Here is a 21,764-nt window from a genome sequence, read left to right on the forward strand (position 1 = left end):
TCTCTCTCACTCTCTGTCGGCGTCTCTCTCTCTCTCTGTCGGCGTCTCTCTCTCTCTCTGTCGGCGTCTCTCTCTCTCTCTGTCGGCGTCTCTCTCTCTCTCTGTCGGCGTCTCTCTCTCTCTCTGTCGGCGTCTCTCTCTCTCTCTCTGTCGGCGTCTCTCTCTCTCTCTCTCTGTCGGCGTCTCTCTCTCTCTGCCGGCGTCTCTCTCTGTCTGTCGGCGCCTCTCTCTCGGCGTCTCTCTCTCTGTCGGCGTATCTCTCTCTCTCTGTCGGCGTCTCTCTCTCTCTCTCGGTCGGCATCTCACTCTCTCTCGGTCGGCGTCTCCCTCTCTCTCGGTCGGCGTCTCCCTCTCTCTCGGTCGGCGTCTCTCTCTCTCTCTCTCTCTCTGTCGGCGTCTCTCGCTGTTGGCGTCTCTCTCTCTTTCGCTGTCAGTGTCTCTCTCACTCTCTGTCGGCGTCTCTCTCTCTCTCTGTCGGCGTCTCTCTCTCTCTCTGTCGGCGTCCTCCTCTCTCTCTGGTCGGCCGTCTCCTCTATCTTCTGTCGGCGTCTCTCTCTCTCTCTGTCAGGCGTCTCTCTCTCTCTCTCTGTCGGCGTCTCTCTCTCTCTCTCTCTGTCGGCGTCTCTCTCTCTCTGTTGGCGTCTCTCTCTCTCTGTCGGTGTTTGTCTCTCTCTTTCTCCGCCAGCATGTCTCTCTCTCTCTCTCTGTCAGCGTGTCTCTCTCTCTCTCTCTCTGTCAGCGTGTCTCTCTCTCTCTGTCAGCGTGTCTCTCTCTCTCTCTGTCAGCGTGTCTCTCTCTCTCTCTGTCAGTGTGAATCTCGGTAGCACGGTAGCATTGTGGTTAGCACAATTACTTCACAGCTCCAGAGTCCCAGATTCGATTCCCGGATTGGGTCACTGTCTGTGCGGAGTCTGCACGTTACCCCCGAGTCTGCGTGGGTTTCCTCCGGGTGCTCCGGTTTCCTCCCACAGTCCAAACATGTGCACGTTAGGTGAATTGGCCGTGATAAATTTACCTTAGTGTCCAAAATTGCCCTTAGTGTTGGGTGGGGTTACTGGGTTATGGGGATAGGGTGGAGGTGTGGACCTTGGGTAGGGTGCTCTTTCCAAGAGCCGGTCCAGACTCGATGGGCCGAATAGCCTCCTTCTGCACTGTAAATTCTATGATTTCTATGATTCTCTCTGTCAGCGTGTCCATCCCTCTCTTTGTCAGTGTTCGTCTCTGTCTCTCTTGTTCTTGTCGGTGTTTCTCTGTCTTTGTCCATGTGTATCTTGTGTGTGTGTGTGCCCAGAAGACAGACTGCCATTATTTGGAGCTCCACGTGATTGACATGGGGAGCAGCAGGACCACTGAGAAAGACTGTAGTACGTAGAAATGTTTAAACTTAGACCCCAACGATAAAAAGTGATGCAGAAAACCGAATTCTGAAATTGGTAGACATTTTGAAAAAACAATAAAAACTTGGCCCAGTGATTTACATCCAGGGCAACAATTACTTATGGCCTCAGTGCCACTATGTTACGGAAGGCCAAAGATGGCCAGGGGCTGCTGGTTGATGTGGGGATAAGGTCAGGATCAGTCGCAATACCTGCACAGTGTCTGAGAGCCCTTGCTGTTCAAACACACACCTGGGCCCACTCCAATAAATCAGACTCTTACGCCAAGTGTTACAGAGAAGGACCATCGCAGCGAGGCCTCTGCCTGCCCCCCCCCCCCCCCCCACCCCACACGTCCTGCCCCACCCTTCCAGCTACCAACACAGCTCATTAAAATGCATCCAAAAAGCTACAAACCCTTTCGGCAGGGAAAAACAGAACTAGAGAACAGGATTCAACGACAATGAATAAAGCAGAACGCAGTACTCTGGGCAGAAGCATCAAATTCACCGAGGTATCAGATTACATCATGGATGCCTGGCGATCGAGCTTGAAGAGAGTGCGATTAAAAGCAACCTTGACAACAGTGCTCCGCGTAACATGCCAGCTTCACTCACAGGACCCCTTTACGCACATTTAACGCAGGGAAAAAGACAGATGAAGCAATTATTAAGGGCCACTAGATTGAAGGTTTTTCTCACCCCTCCCCATTCTCGTGTGTGTGAGTGTGTGGTGTAACAACATCAAGCACTGATGACGCTATTAAAGCAAAATGGCTGAGACCGATGGCGTGAGAAAACAAACAGCAGCCACCGACTCAGTAACCCCAGAGAACTGGGAATCCTTTCCTTTAACTGTCTGCCGTTAATTGAGCTGCTTCGTGCTGTCACAGCTCAGTTAAATTCAATCAGCCACTCCCCTCAAATAAAAATCCCCGGCCACCCCTTCACGAGGTCATCAGGTCTCGCCACTTCAGAACAGAAACAAAAAGCTCGTTTTGGATGAAATTGCCACCGTGTGCAGACTGCAGGGCCTCGCCGCAGCTCGGCTGCTCTTCTAAGGTTCAGCCGATGCAGGATTTGACAATGACACGGGACCTTTGAAGCCCCAGGTTTTCAAACGGGAGGCACAGACAATCAGGCTGCTTGTGTGTGAAGCCGAAAAACAGAGTATCCATACAATCATTCAGCAATTTTTTGAATGGCATTGCATCTTTCTGAAATCACAGCTGGGACCCCAGAGGGTGCTTTAATATTTTAGGTTTCATTTGTGGTGTGTGTTTGTTCAAGGCTCCCTTTAAGGGGCTGCCCCTTTTACTTTGCTCCCCCAGTTCATTTGATTTAGGTTAATTGGTTAATCCAAAATAGTTGGAAACACTTGCTCAACAGTGGTACGTTCTGGGTCGCTGGCCTTGATCTTAACTTGATTAAAAAGGAAAGGGGATGGTAAAAACTGGCTGGAGAAAGGCCACTGCTGATGGCCAGTGGGTGACCCCAAGAGCCACGCAGACAGGGGGCAGCGGGGCAGACAGCGGGTGGCCTCACGCGGTGGCCAGATCTGCGCGGGCAGGGAGTGGCATCCAGGAGCCGGATGGCAGGGGGCGGCTGCCCCAACAGCCAGGCGGGTAGGGGGCTTGGGCTGTGTAGGGGCCGGTGCCGCGCGGGCAGGGGGCCGGAGCTGCGCGGGCAGGGCGGCTACACGAGGTTTACAGTTACAGACTCCGGGCGGTGTGGTTAAAACTGACATTAGAAAACAGGGTAGTGTTGATGAGAGAATCTTGTTGCTCATTTCATAAGATTAATTCTCCTAATTAATGTTTAATTACTGATCGCTGACAACGTCACAGCAATGTGCCCAGGGAGTTTGGGCAAATCTGCGCAAGTGTTAAATTAGTAGATAGGCAACTTAAATTGGCGTCAATACTGGAGCACCCCTGGATAAATAAAAATTGTCAATGTTAATTAACTCAGAGGTAATGACGACCTCGACCAACAACAAAACAAATGTAAGTCATTAGCACACATACAACTTGATTATTGACACTCTTCAAACACAGACACATGCATGCAGGCAGACGTGTGTACACATGCGCATGCACACAGGCAGATGTGCTTGCATAGGCAGAAGTGCTCGCGCACACTTGCACAAACAGGTACACATGCACGCACACACTTGCGCTTAGGCAGACCTGCATCTCACACACGGTAGACGGCACGTGCACACAGGCTGACATGTACACATACGCGCACACGCGTATGCTGACACACAGGTAGACAGGCCCACGTACGCAGACAGTTGCGCACACATGGACACACAAAGGCAGGTGTGTACACAACTATGCACATAGGCAGATACAAGCACACACATGTATACACAGATAGACACACACAGGCAGATGTATACACATTCAATTACTGCACAAAGGCGAACATGCACACACAGAAGCAGGCAGGTGACCATGAATAGACAGGCAGACATGCATGCACACATATGTACAAAGGTAGACAGGCACAAGCACACAACCAGCTATGCACACGTGCACACACATATATGCACAAAGGCAGGTCTGCACTCACCTGTGCACGCAGGCAGACACGCGCACACATACTGCACAAAGGCAGACGTGCACACATGTGCACAGGCAGGCACGCACACACAAGCAAGCGAAGATGTGTGTGCAGGTATACACACAAAGGCAGGTGCGTACATAACATGCACACAGGCAGCCATGCGTATACACATATGCGGGCACACGCACAAGCACACAGGCAGACGCCCGCGAACAAACGAGCACACAGGCAGTTGAGCACACACACACATTGACACAGGCATATGCGTACATACACAAATGTGCACACAGGCAGATGAGCACACAGGCAGATGCGCATATGCACAACCCACCCAGGCAGATGTGCACACACAAGCAGAGAGTCACACACGCGCAAAGGGAGATGCGTTCATACAGGGATGCAGAAGCAGACACGCACACAAGCAGACACGCAAGCGCAGAGGCAGACGCACACACGCACACACACACACACACACACACACACACAAACAGAAAGACACACAGTCGAAGCAAAAGTAAGATTGCTTTGCAGTCCCAAGTTTTGGTTATATTTCTCTTTAAAAAGACAGAGTATCCAGCTCATTTTTGGCCTCAAAAATTTTTTTGCTCATCCCTTTTCCCAATTGTGTCGGCTATTTCTTTAACTACAAGTCTGTGGAGATCAATGTATTTCCTTACCCTGCCCAACAGATTTTGGTCAGAAAGTGTCGACGGGCTTTTTCACCACGGGGGAGGTGGATGCTAACCAACCAGCACAATTATGCCCCGTCCGACATTTACACTCTGACACACTTACGTGTCCCAACTGCCAGGGAGTGACTGAGTAAAGTGACTCAAAAGGATTCTTCCAACTCCTGGAAAGCTCACACGTGTGGAATTTGAACGAGAATAGAATGGAGTTTGATAGGGCAGCACGGTAGCACAAGTGGATAGCACTGTGGCTTCACAGCGCCAGGGTCCCAGGTTCGATTCCCTGCTGGGTCACTGTCTGTGCGGAGTCTGCATGTTCTCCCCATGTCTGCGTGGGTTTCCTCTGGGTGCTCCGGTTTCCTCCCACAGTCCAAAGACGTGCAGGTTAGGTGGATTGGCCGTGCTAAATTGCCCTTAGTGACCTAAAAAGGTTAGGAGGGGTTACTGGGTTAGGGTGGGAATGAGGGCTTAAGTGGGTTGGTGCAGACTCGATGGGCTGAATGGCCTCCTTCTGCACCGTATGGTCTATGTTCTGTGATATTTGGACAGCCTGTCGACGTACACTATCCCAGCTCACGTTATGGTAGGCAGTTGGGTGCAGGGACTGGAAGGCTACAGCACAATGTGCCGGAACGAGTCAGCCTTCAGGTGGACAGCAACAAAATGGAAACAGAGGTTCATCTTGCATGGATGGAGCCAGCAGGCATCAGCTGTCGAAACTCCAACATTGCCAAGTGCGTTAACTAAGGGCGGCATCAGACCATATTGTGATATCCAAAGCACAACGGAAAAGGAGCTGGACGCAGACCCAGACTGCAACCGAACGGAGGTAACTCCGTTTCCTACATGGGAATGTCACCACTCTATCACGTCACTTGTAACAGATGCACTGGCAGACCTGCAGAAATTATCCGCGTAGCGCCACTGGCTGGCGCAGCTCAGTTGGTGGCATTCCTAGCTCAGAGTCAAGCCCCACGACAGATATGCACGATGCAGGCGGGTAACTCCCCATGCTATGGACGGAGAGCATTAGTCGGAAACTGCGATCTGCCCACTCGGGTAGATTCCAAACACCCCGTGCGGTCCAATCCAGTGGGCAGCCCTGGCTGATAGTCCGATGCACCCCCCCCTCCCCAACTCGACAGAGCGCTGCCAAAAAATGAGTGAACGGTCATTCATTTGGCTGCTTTGTGGGAACTTTGCTGTTTGTAAAATGGCTGCTGAGAGAACCTCCACCACAAGTCAGTGCAACTTCGAAAAATAGCTCCTCTCTCTGCCTGTCGCTCCTCGAGATCTTTGCAAAAGGCGAGTAGGCGCCACATGAATGCAGAAAACCCCCTCCCCAAGCCTGCTGATTTAATTGTTTTCTAATCCAGGCAGGTACAAATTGTCATGTGCAGATTGTGCTGCCACACCGCTGTTTATGACTTGCGACTCTGAAAAGTCTCACTAGTTCATTTGGTGCAGAGATTTTTTAAAAGGCCAGGCAGACACTGAGTGCGTGGGTGGGGGGGGGGGGGGGGGGGGGGGTGACTTTTACACTTCCTTATGCAGCAACCAAGCATTCCAAAGAGCACAGCAGGAGCAGCAGCTGATATCAGTTAGAAAACGAAACGGAAAAGGCTGCTGACGCACAGTCCAGTTAGCAGCTTAAAAGAGGAAAACAACGGAACATTGCAACTGGGACACTGAACTGGTGATAGTGGGAGGGGTGGGGGGGTGAGGCACACAGGAATGGTTAGCTGACCTTTGCCTTTCAGACACCGATCCTCCTGAACTAGCCAGTTTCCGCTTCTGCTTCACTGGAATCTATCCGAGCAGCTCTCATTCACACACATTGGGGGAGGGGGGTGGGGGGGGGGGGGGGGGGGGGGGTCATTTAATATTGCAGGGAGAGCATTTAATTTTGCAGCACGTCCTATTTAGGCATAAAGTGCATTCGGCTTATTTCCACCGCAGGTCAGAACTAGAAGACAAAATAAAATTGAGATGGCCTGACCAATTGGAAGAAACAAATCTTTTTTTGGGGGGCTAAAGGGAGTTTGGTTTCCTCAGTGGGACCCTCGCCATCTGTTTTTAAACAAATTTACTTTCTTCCGATTTTGAATCACAACGCATCCATTCTTCCCGTCAGTGGATAACTTCCAGCAGGACAACTGCCGGAAGGCAATGACCCTCCCTCGCGTTCCGAGCCTGGACTCCAGTCTCTTCCCCCCCCCCCCCCCCCCCAACTCCCGATAATGCATACGGAACGATGCAGTTCAGCTTTGCCTTCCCAATGCTAACGGCGGAAGTGTAACTGAAGGTTCCGAGTCTGATCTGCGTGGTGTGGAACTTGAATGAACAGTGCCAGTTTGGGACAAGAAGGAGAAATTATTTCAACGTCTCCCCGTGGGGAGAAATCTGTCGTGGCTCCCGCTCTCGTCAATATGAGATATATAGGAGGCGCCTCAATATATAGGTTCCTCGAGCCTGCTCTGCCACACAGTCAGATCATGGCTAGTCTTCCACTTCCAACTCCCATTATCCCGCTGGATCTCAGATCCCTCCTTTCCCTGAAAAGACATTTCTCCTGGCTCACTAGCCAACCTGTCAGCACTTCACAGGTTTCAATGAGACCACATGCTGGGTTCTATGGTCCCGGAGCCGCGTGGTCCTCTGCAGCGCGCCTTTCGCTGGTGGTGGGATTCGCTCCTGCTGCCGCTTGTCAATGGGGTTTCCCATGGAAGCCGCCCCCACGGGAAACCCGCATATTGCCAACGGGACCAGAGAATTCTGCCGCTGGCGATCGGCCAGAGAATTCCGGCCCGCCTCTCATTCTTGTAATCTCCAGCAACCGGCGTGGCAAAATTGTCAAATCGCACCCAGCCTTGCCTGAGATTTTGGGTCCGCAGGGGAGGCTGGGTAGTAGTGTTGGGAATCACCCAGATGGAACCGCACCTAGCATAACTCAGCGTGAAAGGGGCTGGACCTGTGGGCGGAGTGAGGGGCGGGGGGGAAGAGCGGAAACAAACTCCAGACGGAGAGCAACAATAAATAACCGCGGCATGCAAATCTTTCCTTCGAAAAAGCCATTAAAAACGTTTTCTGTCACCCACCGGCCACTTGCACCCACGAATGGGAAGATCAGAGACAGCCTTTCCACCCCTCACACTTCGGAATGCACACCACAAACACATATTCCACAGCGGAGCTTGGGCACCACAAAAAGACATGAGTCAAAAGACTTTAGTCGCCATTTTCGGCGAAGGTTAAGGACGGAAGGAACGTTATGAAAAGTAATTCAAGAACATGGTGCCGACAAGGAGCTCCCTTACTCTCTGCACCATCTCCACCCACCTGCATCCCCCCCCCCCCCCCCCCCCCCCCACCTGCAGCGAATTCATGGACCCGGCAACATTTCCGGAAATGTTACTTGGATGTATTTTCTTTTTAAATCTTCAAATATCTTCTTGAAGGCACTGGAGAGAAACACCTCGGGCAAATTCCCGTAACAACAGAGATAGTAAACAAAGCAGCTACAGATTTAGTCACTGAAAGCTGAAATATTTTCACATTATAAATAATTTGCTCGGGGCTCCCACAGTGGTTCAGTGAATGAGTCACACAGAGCAGGAAATTCCAGATTCAATCGCCTGTATTAAAATACCTCATTGAGCCAGCAAGGCGGTAAAAGCTCCACAGTGTTCCTCACATTGCTTTCGATTTAGGGAGGGGCGGAGGCAGTCGTGGGCGAAAGATGGTGCGCGGTTGTGGGTGGAGGGGCCGCGGTCGGGGCGAGGGAGCGGCTGTCATGGGCGAGGGTGGGGGGAACCGGTCAGTGGGCGAGGAAGGTGGGGGGAGGCGGTTGTGGGCGAGGGAGGGGGTCGTGGGCAGAGGTGGCAGTCATGGACGGGTGGTGGGCGAGGGGGGTGCAGTTGCGGGTGAGGGTCCGGTTGCATCCGCTGTTTGGGAGCTGGAAAGTCGAGGAGCCAAGCAGGCTGGGTTGCCAAAAAGAAAATCTGAATTCAGAGAGTGAGACGGCTCTTCCCATTCAGGACTCGAGCAGAAACGGTTAATTGGTTAATTAGACAAGATAGGAGGGTGCTCAGCAACTCTACAACCGCTCCCTAACAAGATGTCGGGTGATGAAGTTTGTTATTTTGGTTGGATTCATAGGGGCCGCACGGTAGCATAGTGGTTAGCATAAATGCTTCACAGCTCCAGGGTCCCAGGTTCGATTCCCGGCTGGGTCACTGTCTGTGTGGAGTCTGCACGTCCTCCCCGTGTGTGCGTGGGTTTCCTCCGGGTGCTCCGGTTTCCTCCCACAGTCCAAAGATGTGCGGGTTAGGTGGATTGGCCATGCTAAATTGCCCGTAGTGTCCTAAAAAGTAAGGTTAAGGGGGGGGGGGGGTTGTTGGGTTACGGGTATAGGATTGATACGTGGGTTTGAGTGGGGTGATCATTGCTCGGCACAACATCGAGGGCCGAAGGGCCTGTTCTGTGCTGTACTGTTCTATGTTCTATGATACAAAAAAGGGGGCAGCATGGTAGCATTGTGGATAGCACAATCGCTTCACAGCTCCAGGGTCCCAGGTTCGATTCCGGCTTGGGTCACTGTCTGTGCGGAGTCTGCACATCCTCCCCGTGTGTGCGTGGGTTTCCTCCGGGTGCTCCGGTTTCCTCCCACATTCCAAAGATGTGCAGGTTAGGTGGATTGGCCATGATAAATTGCCCTTAGTGTCCAAAATTGCCCTTAGTGTTGGGTGGGGTTACTGGGTTATGGGGATAGGTGGAGGTGTTAACCTTGGGTAGGGTGCTCTTTCCAGGAGCCGGTGCAGACTCGATGGGCCGAATGGCCTCCTTCTGCACTGTAAATTCTATGTAATCCCTCCAGTGCAGAAGGAGGCCATTCAGCCCATCGGGTCTCCACCGACCCTCTGAAAGAGAACCCTACGTAGGCCCACGCCCCTACCCTAGCCCTGCAACCCAGCAATCCCATTTTACATTTTTTTTGGACACTAAGGGACAATTATCATGTCTAATCCACCTAACCTACACCTCTTTGGACTGTGGGAGGAAACCCACGCAGATACGGGAAGAAAGTGCAAACTCCACACAGTGACCCAAGGCTGCAATTGAACCCAGGTCCCTGGCGCTGTGAGTCAGAGTGCTGACCACTGTGCTACCGTATTCCTGATCTCAGCCCCACTATCATAGGGGTAAGGCGAGAACCCCCAAGTAAACACTTCCGCCTATTTCACTCTCTCCACCACCCCTGAGAAAAACTGCTTGGCCACTCGGTATCAGCAACACTGCTGTTGGGCGTTTAAAATATAAAAACATCCAAGGTGGGCTGCATGATAGCATAGTGGTTAGCACCATTGCTTCATAGCTCCAGGGTCCCAGGTTCGATTCCAGGCTTGGGTCACTGTCTGTGCGGAGTCTGCACATCCTCCCCGTGTGTGCGTGGGTTTCCTCCGGGTGCTCCGGTTTCCTCCCACAGTCCAAAGACGTGCAGGTTAGGTGGATTGGCCATGATAAATTGCCCCTTAGCGTCCAAACTGGCCCTTAGTGGTGGGAGGGGTTACTGGGTTATGGGGATAGGGTGGAGGTGTGGGGTTGGGTAGGGTGCTCTGTCCAAGAGCCGGTGCATACTCGATAGGCCGAATGGTCTCCTTCTACACTGTAAATTCTATGAAATCTATGAAAAAGGTGCTTCAGAGAAGGGGAAGAACAGACAAAAACCAGCAAGCAGCCTGAAGAGGCACCCGGGGGGGAAGGGGGGGGCTGATTAAAAAGTTATGGCAAAGAAATGGGTATATGACAGGTATTAAAGCAGGAGAGGGACATGGAGGGACTGAAGAGATTTCAGGAGGGAATATCCTGGGCCAGATTCGGGAGTTTGCTCGTGTTTTTGTTTCTCCCGTCCTCTCCTGAAGGTGCATGCCGCAGACAAGGCACAAAAGAACTATTCTTCACATCAGGCTTGACGACAAACGGCACCATAGCTAATCCCAAGCATGCATACGCACGCGTATCTTTTGGCGGGGGACAAAGATTATCAGAGAGCGCATTGGAGTGGAAATGATAGTAAATGTTGCCCCACCCATCGTCTGGAGACCAACTGTCACCACCTTAGCCCTGCCCTGCCGGAGATCAGCTAACAGAACGCAAACAAGCAAGTTGTACCTGGGATTATCTTTCTATGTGCCTCAGCATATCCGCTAGAGGTCACTGGGCAAGTTCTGTGTTGGGCGATGTGATATACTGACGAGACGGACCATTTCCCAGTGTTCAGCCGCAGAGATGCCACAAGCTGCCTCGAAACAACGTCACAATTCCCCGCTATCAAACAGCTCATCTCAGAAACCCACAAGGTCCAAATTAGCAAACCTCATGAACTAGTTCTGCAGATTCTGGCACCTTTTAGACAGATGACTGAGGAAAAATGCTTGAATTAAAAGCAGACAGACAGTCACCCAGGCCGGAATCGAACCTGGGTCCCTGGCGCTGTGTTACCCACTGTTCTACCGGTCCGCCCCGCATCCGCAGAGAGAGACAAACACAAGTTTACGTTCCTACCTTCCAGAATTTGAAATGCTCCCCAAGGCACGGACTAAGTCGATGGATGGAGGGTTTAAGGTTATCTCTGCCCCTTTCCTGAAATCTCCGCACTGGGCGAGCACGAGTTGAAAACTGGTTTATTAATATCGCGCTGGGAATGTCACTCGCTCACTCCTGCTTAGTGTTAACCTGGGGGATCTGTCACGCTGGGCCCTACCACTGGGTCGGGAGACAAAAATCAAACTCATCTTTCAGCAAATGGAGCTAAGCAAAGGCAGAACTGACTGGGTTTGGGACAGAGTCGCTCCGAACAATCCCACCCCTCTCCCGACCCTGCTGTTCGGGTAAAATGTGTGGCAGAGGGCATCTACAGAATAAGATACCCCGAGGAGGAAAGGGGGCAAGAAAATAAATAATTTAACTCCAGCAGGGACAAATAGACCACTTTGGTTAAGTAAAGGCACCATTCGATGATGTCCTGCACCAATCGGACATAACGGTTTCTGACCTCTGCAAAATTACAATCACCCTGGTAGGGCCGGGCGTGACTGAGATCCGCCAAGTTAACACCAATCAGGTGTGGGCAGAGTGACATCCCCAGCGCGATATTAATAATCCAGTAACCGAGCGGATTTCAGATATATTGTATTATAATCAGTTGGTGACCTAAGGGTTAAAAAACCTGGGTTTGCGCGTGTTTGACTGCTGAAATCACGTTTTAAAAGATTCTTGGGTCGAAAGACTATAATGTTTTTGGGAGCAATTAAGCCATCGTAAAACGCTTGGCCTAATGCAGTTTGATTTTGATTAAGGGGATTCCCTGGGAGTTAATTCGTTTTCAGCTTGGTGAGATGATGTAATGGCTGAGTGGAGCTAAGACTTTTTGAGGACGCATTTTCAGTTCAGTTCAGTATGAAGCTGAGACGAGTCAGGTTTTGCTCTCTGCAGTTTAGTTAAAAAAGCGATGAACAGTCTTTAAAGCAGTGCAGACTTGACTGAGTACAAGGAGGAGCTGAAACAAGCCAGTTGAAACAGCTTTTGAAGACATACACCAAGGTTTCTGCATGGGTCTGACAGGAGTCGGATCTTTTCTGTAAAGCAGTGTCAAGAAATCTCTTTCTCAAAGAATATCTGTAAAGCAAGTATTCCTCTGTGCCATTGGCATTTAAGGTGGATTGAGAGCGGAGATGGTTTAATTTCTTGTTTAAGTGGGAATAAAGATAGCAGTTAAGGGTATTGGATTCACTGTATTGAGTGGTATTGTTTAAGGGGTAATTGTAAGCTATTTTCTGGTGTGATGTTGAAGATTTTAACACTGTGTTGTAATAAAGTTTGTTTCAATAAATCCTATCCCTATTTCTTTGTGAAATCACTCCTGGAGCGAAGTATCCATTCCTCACACTCTTACAAAATTTAAATAAAATATTGGGATTTCTGTCCATTGATAGGGTCTGGTCTGGGATCGTAATAGGAGAATGCAAATTTAATTTATAAAGTTAAAGAAAGCTAGAATCAGCAAGATCTCTGCTTAAGGGCAGCACGGTAGCATGGTGGTTAGCATAAATGCTTAACAGCTCCAGGGTCCCAGGTTCGGTTCCCGGCTGGGTCACTGTCTGTGTGGAGTCTGCACATCCTCCCCCTGTGTGCATGGGTTTCCTCCGGGTGCTCCGGTTTCCTCCCACAGTCCAAAGATGTGCGGGATAGGTGGATTGGCCATGCTAAATTGCCCGTAGTGTCCTAAAAAGTAAGGTTAAGGGGTGGGGGGGTTGTTGGGTTACGGGTATAGGGTGGATACGTGGGTTTGAGTAGGGTGATCATGGCTCGGCACAACATCGAGGGCCGAAGGGCCTGTTCTGTGCTGTACTGTTCTATGTTCTATCGATCGCAAAGTTGTCTGCCCATCACCTGCCACTTATATCCTTCCAGGAAAGGGGCAGGCCCGCCCCCTACCCAGTCTGACCTCCTTGTGACTCCAGGCTCATGCCGATTTGCAGGGAGGGGGTTGACTCTTTACCTTCTGAAATAGCCAAGCAAACCGCCCAATGCACTACCGCCACATCACCGGAGCAAGGTCAGCCAAGGCTTCACCCGAGCAACAAGTTTAGTTTTTAAATCCCGAAGGGGCTCGCGCTACAATCAACCCAAATGGTGCTCGGGCCAAGTTCTGCGACTTTGCAAAGAGTGCACTGGTGCACAATCCGGAAAGGAGGCATGAGTCGGGCGTAGCTAAAATAATCCTCAGCTGAAATAGTCAAGTCAATACTTCAGAGATGATGAGGCCCTGGAGAACTGCACACGTTTCCAGCAATGACTTCCTCCCCGGTGACATCGAACACGGCAAACACAATGGTCTGGGCCCATGCATTACACACAAAAAGGGGCAAAGGACAATTGAATGGTGGGTGCGACCAAACAGGAATTCTCAATCCAAGATAAGTTATCAGATTCAAATGCACTCACCCAGGGCGGCGCTGCCACATCACAGAGCCGCAATTTACAAAGAGCTGGCCTTCTTTAGTCAGACAATGGCGCACAAACGACAAACGTGAGGACAGGGAGAGCGTTGCTTCAAATTACAGGCGTTCAAATGCAGTCAGGGCTGCTTATGAACTTACAGGTAAGACACAGGTGATGGGAGACAGTGCGATGGTTCAGCACGCCAGAGGCTCACTGAGCCACACTGCACGCTGGCAGGATGTGGGTATACATCCACAATCAGCTGAGAGCCATGCTTCTGATCGCCATGGAATCTCTGTGGGGTGGTCGTTAAGTGGCAGTGGCTCGGTGAGGAGTGCTAAAAGGCAAAGGACGGGGAGGAATCAGAAAGCGAGCAAGAACGCACAGTCACTCCGTAAACTCTTCAGCCACTAAATGGGGCCACCGTCACACCCCCGCATTTTTATCTCCAAAACCTGGAGGCTTTCGCAGCGCTGAAGTAAAACCTCTCGTTTAGCAAGGAACTCAACATCCTGCCCATTAGCCAACAACTCTGTGCTCTGCCTGCGACACGCCATTTGCCTCAGGATTCAGTCCGTCGCTAATCATAATGACACCACACGTACAGCTGCACCTTACAGGATTAATTTGTAAAAACATCAATGTTTATGAACCAAAATGAAATTAGTATGCTTGACGAGCACCATGCTGCACCAAGGTCTGCACAACACTGCGAGGGGAGCCGATACAGGCGCCATACACGTTCAGCTACACAACTCTGCCGACTTGAACACAACTTGAAAATGTAATTCTTCTCCCACTTTCCTCGCCTCCTGAAGGCACTGCAGACTTTATTTTTTCGGGGAGGGTGGTTTAGCTGCTTCACACTTATCCAAGTTTTAGGGTCCCACCCAAGGGTGGTCTCCTTGTACAAGTCCTGAAGCTTAATTGCTGACGGGTTACTGGACTGGAGAGAAGGATCCAAGCTGAGCTCCCTCGACTGACGTCCATTTACTGATCAGAGGCGGGCGGCCCGGGATGAATTTCCCCCCCCCCCTCTCCTTCGGGCGGAGGATCACCGAGGCTTGCCGCTATCCCTGTGGGATGGGAAGCTTTATTTATCGACAGCTTCGGGTTTTCCACCGACAGTCCGGCAAGATCATCACGCAAATTGCTGATCCGCTTGAGTCCGCCAGCCGTTGTCCCCAGTCGGATTAGCAGTTAGGACACGGTGATTATCTTAATCATGCCCGAGTTCGAGGAGTAGGACAACTCAGCGAGCCTGGCTGGGAACAGCGTGCGCACAACGGGCTGGATTTAAAAGGCCTGTGACTGAGGAGTCCACGGTCGCTCCCAAACCCTTCAGGACAGACTGGAAAAAATGGTGGGAAGTGTTCAGGCACATACTGGTGCATTTTAGAAAGCGGGAAAATTAAAATGAGAACCTTTGTTCCTTTTCCTCCCACATATCCGGGTGCTCGAACACAAATCTTAATGATCAGATGCGATGGGTGTTAAAGAGATACCATGTACAGGATAGTACAGGCAAAATTAAAATAGAAAAAAAGTGGTTCCCAATGAGTACCATCTGGAATCGGAGTGGGATTCAGGTAGCCCCTCTCTCAATGAACTAAACTGACAATTCTAGAATCACAAGTTTTTGTTTTACACAAAATGTCAGCTCCTTCCCACTCAACAAGCTCTGCACCACCCAGGACAAAGCAGCCCCACTTGATTGGTGCCCCTTACACAGACATCCACTCCCTCCACCCACCGACGCACAGTAGCAGCCCATCTACCGTCTACATAGCTCCTTCGACAGCACTGCCCAAACTCTCCACCTCTACCCTGTAGAAGGACAAGGCAGCAGATGCCATGAGGAACATCCACCATCTGCAAGTTCCCCCTCCGTGCCTCCTCCCCCAACACACACACCATCCCGACGTTGGAAATATCTCGGCCATTCCTTCACTGTCGCTCGGTCAGAATACTGGCACTCCCTCCTAACAGCACTATGGGTATACGTATACCACACAAGGACTGCAGCGGTTCAAGATGGTGGCTCACCCACCAGCTTCTCGAGGGGCAATTTGGGATGGGCAGCAAATGCTGGGCCTGCCTTCTCCTCCACATAAAAAATACCTCAAATTGATTACATAAAACAAAAAATAATTTTCAAGAAAGGTCAGAACTTGGTTGACCAAAGTTGCTGATCACCTTCCCTTTTCAAGATGGTGGCTCCTCGCTTAGTGACAGTTCTCCTGAAAGCGGAAGCTCTTCAGTTCTAAGTGGCCATCACACGGGTGCAGGCGCCGCTAGCCTTCCAGACCATTGAGGGAATGGCTCACTCTGTCCTCACATACTCTGCTTCTCTTGCCCCGTCCACACCCATTCAGACCGAGACATTGGTCCACCTGGAACCTGTGCTGGAGCCCAGGGACCTGCACAAGGCACCGGCTTCACTCATCCTTCGGACTTTCCCTCCTCCTCCGCAATCTCCTGGAAACCAGGAACCTAAGAGGATAGAGATTGCCTGTGTAAACAGTGTCCAGCTCTGTATCGGAGCACCGACTCAATATCTTCCAAAGTTCACAGTGCTAAATGCACATGCGGATGGTGGATGAGAATAGCACTGGGCCCAGCTGTGAATAGAACTAGTTCATCCAACATATGGAAATGGTTGACAGTACGATTGAAGTGTGAAACTGGAGGTGCACATTTTCTTCGCAAATCAACCATTCCTTGGCATAAAGGGTGTTTATGTGGCTCTCAAACCGTTCCATGATGGCTGGTTTTCGACAATTTGATCTCCCCGCCGCCAGGAAGTCAGCCCATCGCCATCTTTGCAACATTGTCCGAGTCTATTCCGGTTCAAAAGTCCATCCTTGCCTTTCATGCCCCTCCCCCAGACTCGGCCAATCCAAGGATCTCGTGACCAGCCTCCCACATTCCGCCCTACGGAGATTTGAGGTCACCCAAAGCTCTGCTGCCCAGGATCCAAACTCTCCATTCACCCATCATCGCTTGTGCTCGATGAACTCCACTGGGTCCCAGTTAGGCAATGCCTCCATTTCAAAATTCTCATCCTTCTTTTCAAACGCTTCCAATCGCCTCACTCTCCATCTCTGTGTAATCTTCTCAATGTCACCCCCCCAAATCTCAACATTTCTCCATTTCAGGCTTCTGGGACAGCACTCAGCGCAATCTGGTTTCCATCACGCTGCATTGGCGGGCATGCCTTCAGTTACCTGGGCTGCCCAAGATCTGGAATTTCCTCCCTAAACCTCCCTGTCTCTCTCTCGCTCGCTCTCCTTTAAAACGCTCCTTAAAACTGACCTCCGTTCCCGAGGTCCCCTTTTGCGGCTCTGCATCAAATCTTGCTTTGTAACACGCTCATGCGCAGAGCCTCAGGACGTTTCACATGAGAGGCGCTACATAAATACAAGTAGTTGCTGCTGTGTCACTAACTCAGGCTTCAAAAAAGGGGCTCACTTTTCCCAACCAACCAGGAGCTGGACCGTAAGATTTTGCCCTGCCACCTCCCAACTAACGGGCAGGATTCAAGGAAATTTCCTGTCGTTCTCAGGATGGTGAGCAATGCTCACAACACCAGAGTGACCGCCTGCCAAGCGTGCAGTGTGCGATGGGAGAGCCTCTTGCATGATCAAGATCTTGTCGGACCTGCAGCATCGCGGCCACATCTAATGCTATTAGTCAGCCCGTCAAAAAAAAACAAATAATTTAAGGCAGCCCGCTTCCCATCAAGACAGCTTTCACTTTCAGCCAACCCGCAACCTTTATTGAAACCGAGTGCGGAATTTTTCTCAACGGTAACAACGCAACTGAGGGGGGAAGGAAAGCAAGGAGGATTCGTTCTTCAGGAACTCTCATCGGGAAGCAAGGCAGGGAAAAAGAAGAAACCTAACCTGCATTGCTTTATTAAGTTATATCGACCGTCTCGACTCGGAGTTAATGTTGTGATAGAGACAAGAAAACAGCACCAGGGTAACTACACCCTCCAGTTAGATGTACACAACAGCGTTGTATAAATTCAGAAACAGATACAAACGCAAATTGCCGTGTTGAGGATCCCGCTGATTTCCCATAACATGACCATATCCATCCATAAAATAATGATATCGTCACACAGCACAGGAGGTGGCCATTCAGCCCTACTCCAAACTTCTTTGACCACATCCCGAATTTACCTATTTAACGGTGTATCTGATTTGCTCCATTTGAGGGAGAATCTGCTTCAACTGGTCTTTCAGATCACAACATATGACTGTGTTACGGTCTTATTGCGTCCCACGTGCTCCACCCTCTTCCAATTCTGTCAGCCCAATAATATCTTTTGGTGGTTGACATATTCGCACGCAACAGGAACAGACACACTTTGCAAACATCAAAAAAAAACTAAGGCTGGCCACCGCGCCCGCCAGATGTGCGATGCAGAAGCGGCCGCCATCGGGTTCGCTTCCTCGGCGATATTTTATGTGCAGACTTTCAGCTCGCTTCTGTGCCATCCAAGACCACCCATAAGATTGGCCGGCGTAACGCGGGTCAGGCCAGGAACGGACCAGTTTGACCAACGTACTGCGCTGGGGCACACCGCGCACATCCTCGTGAGGTATCTTAGCCACAAGAGCAGGGGGGGGGGGGGGGGGGGGGGGGGGGGGAGATCTGGGCAAAACAGCTAATATTTGGGAATCGCAAAAGGAGGAAGAATTAATCGTGCAAAACGGGTATCGAGGAAATTAAAAGGAGGATGCATCATTTCCATATGATTGCATAAAGAGGAGGGAGGAATCATTTGCAGGAGAATAAATTGGGCAAAGTTAAATATACACAGACACACAAGAATTGCAGGAGGAACATGTATAAAATTAGCACATATAATACACAAAGTGATATAATATATATATTGTACATTCAAGAGGGGAAATTATGTACAATGAGATGTACAAAATATTTAATACATATAATCTGCAAAATGAAATCTACACACATTAAAATTGCAAGGGAGTGCGGCATAATGAAAAGATACGTATGAACATATTATCACAGATGTTGGAAATATATATTATATACACACACAAGAATTGCAAGAGGAGGAATCATCAGACGTATGAAATTACTGTTGTGCTAAATACATTACATATATGCACTGATTGACAGCTGGGACAGGAATGTGATTGACAACTGGGACAGGAATTTGATTGACAGTTGGGAGAGAGTGTGATTGATAGTTTTTAGGAGGGGGGTTTGATTGACAGGTTGGGGTTGATAGACAGTTGGAGTCTGATCGACAGTTTGGGGGTGGATCCACAGTTGGGGGGTTTGATTGACATTGGGGGTTTGAACATAGAACATACAGTGCAGAAGGAAGCCATTCGGCCCATCAAGTCTGCACCGACCCACTTAAGCCCTCACTTCCACCTTATCCCCATAACCCAATAACCCCTCGCAACCTTTTTGGTCACTAAGGGCAATTTTAATCATGGTCAATCCACCTAACCTGCACGTCTTTGGACTGTGGGAGGAAACCGGAGCATCCGGAGGAAACCCACGCAGACACAGGGAGACCGTGCAGACTCGGCACAGACAGTGACCCAGCCAGGAATCGAACCTGATACCCTGCCGCTGCGAAGCCACAGTGCTATCCACTTGTGCTACTGTGCTGCCCAATCAATAGCTTGATTGACTATTTGGGGGTTTGATTGACTGTTGAGTGGTTAGAGTTGTTTGATTGACTGTTGGGGGAGGTTTGATTGACCATTGGGGCGTTTGATTGACTATGGGGAGGGGGGTTGATTGACCGTTGGGGCGTTTCATTGACCGTTGGGGCGTTTGATTGACCGTTGGGGCATTTGATTGACAGTTGGGGGGTTTGATTGACTGTTGGAGGGTTTGATTGACCGTTGGGGCGTCTGATTGACCGTTGGGGCGTTTGATTGACTATGGGGAGGGGTTTGATTGATCATTGGGGCGTTTCATTGATCATTGGGGCGTTTCATTGACCGTTGGGGGGGTTTGATTGACAGTTTGGGGGTTTGATTGACAGTTTGGGGGGTTTGATTGACTGTTGGGGGGTTTGATTGACTGTTGGGGGGGTTTGATTGATAGTTGGGGGTTTGATTGACAGTTGGGGGGTTTGATTGGCTGTTGGGGGGGTTTGATTGACTGTTGGAGGGGTTTGATTGACTGTTGGGGGGGTTTGATTGACTGTTGGGGGGTTTGATTGACTGTTGGGGGGGTTTGATTGACTGTTGGGGGGGTTTGATTGACTGTTGGGGGGTTTGATTGACTGTTGGGGGGGTTTGATTGACTGTTGGGGGGATTTGATTAACTGTTGGGGGGTTTGATTGACTATTGGGGGGGGTTTGACTGACTGTTGGGGGGGTTGATTGACAGTTGGGGTTTGATTGACAGCTGGGGGTTGAGCGAGCTGGCGCGCGAGGGGGGCGGGGTTGCCATGGCGTCGCCGGGGCTGGTTGCCATGGGGCCTGCTCCCCCCGCCCCCGGGAGGGGAGCCCCTGGACATTGGCCCCCGGCGCCCCCTCCATCCGCTAACGGCTGCCTCCTGCTCCCTCTGCACCCCGCCCTTTTCCAGCTAGGCCTCAGGGCCTGCTCCTGGAAGGCAGATTATCATTCATCCCGCTCCCCCCCCTCTCTCTCGGTAAATCAAAGCTTCTCCTCCTAAAACTGTCCAGATTGATGATTACTATTCCTCCTGACGCACAGGTAGAGAGAAAGTCGCTCGGCCACCCCCGGGCACCCGCCCCCGCCGCCCCGGGGCCTGTTGGAAGGCTCTCCCTCCCGCTCGGGTACTCACAGCCTCTCTCCTCCGCTCGGCGCGGCGGCCATTTTCAAATTATTTCCAGCGCGTCACACAGCAGCCGGCAGAGCGGGCCGGCTCTCGCGCGGGGGGGGGGGGGGGTGTGGAGAGCTCGCGAGAACTGACAGAGGGGGAGGGGCTAGGAGAGGGAGAGGCTGGGGAGGGAGGGACTGGTGGGAGGGGCTGAGGTGGAAAGAGGGAGTGGCTGAGGGGAGGGGCTTGGGGGGAGAGGGAGTGGCTGAGGGGAGGGGCTTGGGGGGAGAGGGGGGCTGAAGGGGAGAGAGAGAGGGAGGGGCTTGAGAGGAGGGAGGGGCTTAGGGGGAGAGAGGGAGGGGCTGGGGGAGAGGGAGGGGCTGAAGAGGGAGTGGCTGGGGAGAGGGAGGTCCAGAGGTGGTACAGCCGGCCCGGAGGACCATGAGAAACCTTGTAGCTGGTGCAGCCGGTACAGTATCGGAATCTGCTCCGCTGTCTACGCCGTTGCTGGCCAGATCCGTGGGTGTTACAGGTCCCCCGGCGTCCTGATGTTCAACAGGAGGCGGAACGGGCGAGTGGGGCCCTGGGTTCCTCTCTGGCTTCGGGGCTCCTCCTTGGCCGGGGAACATAGTCCGGGTCCTATGTGGGGCCTCCAGGCCTTGCGCCGGTGGTTCCTGGTCGCGTGGTCGTACGTGGTCCAGGTGGCGGCATGTGGGCAGCACGGTAGCACAGTGGTTAGCATAGTTGCTTCACAGCTCCTCCAGGGTCCCAGGGTCGATTCCCGACTTAGGAGACCTAGATCGTGTTGAAGACTGGCCTCGTCAAGTCGAAGACTACCCCAGGGATCCATGTGCCTCCGGTCCCAAAGTTCCTCACCTCAACTGCATCACCTGTGGTGAAGGTGCGAGCTTGTGGGCGGTGGTGAGAGCTGACGCACCCGTACCCCGACATCGGGGAGGATGAGGTTGAGGTGTGTCCAAAGTCGTCGCCCCCATGAGCAACTCCGCCAGTGCGTTGCCGGTTATGGTGTGAGGTGCCCTACAGTAACGAAACCGTGCCAACCCCGTTTCCCAGCCCCGAGGTCATCTTTCCCATGGCCCGCCAGAATGTTTTTCCCGCTCGTTCGGCTGACCCGTTGGTAGCCGGGTGGTGCAGGGCCGTCCGCACCTGACTAATGCCATCGTGGCCTTGAACGACGCAAACTCGTGGCTTGTAAATGCCGCCGCATTGTCGGACACCAGGACCTCAGGCAGTCCGTGCGTGCTAAAATACCTCACAGTTGCTCGTTTGGTTGCCGTGGGGACCCGGTGTAGTTCAAGCCACTTCGAGAGGCCGT

At 51.5% G+C, this 21,764-nt stretch overlaps 1 protein-coding gene across 2 annotated transcripts in view; it reads right to left on the reverse strand.

Moving 5' to 3' along the window:
• mecp2 (methyl CpG binding protein 2) overlaps positions 1-20,539 on the reverse strand; it is a 156,914-nt gene extending 136,375 nt beyond the window's left edge. The window contains exon 1 of one of the 2 annotated variants that reach the window (XM_038782013.1): positions 20,453-20,539. In XM_038782013.1, the coding sequence (XP_038637941.1) occupies positions 20,453-20,484 (32 nt within the window). In that variant the 5' untranslated portion in view covers positions 20,485-20,539. Of the gene's footprint in view, positions 1-13,641; positions 13,677-20,452 lie in introns of those variants that run through there. The other variant, XM_038782014.1, reaches the window with a different exon arrangement.
• Positions 20,540-21,764: the final 1,225 nt, after the last annotated feature.

The sequence above is a fragment of the Scyliorhinus canicula genome, chromosome 21 (assembly GCF_902713615.1).
Source record: "Scyliorhinus canicula chromosome 21, sScyCan1.1, whole genome shotgun sequence".
In the NCBI taxonomy this organism is placed as follows: Eukaryota; Metazoa; Chordata; class Chondrichthyes; order Carcharhiniformes; family Scyliorhinidae; genus Scyliorhinus; species Scyliorhinus canicula.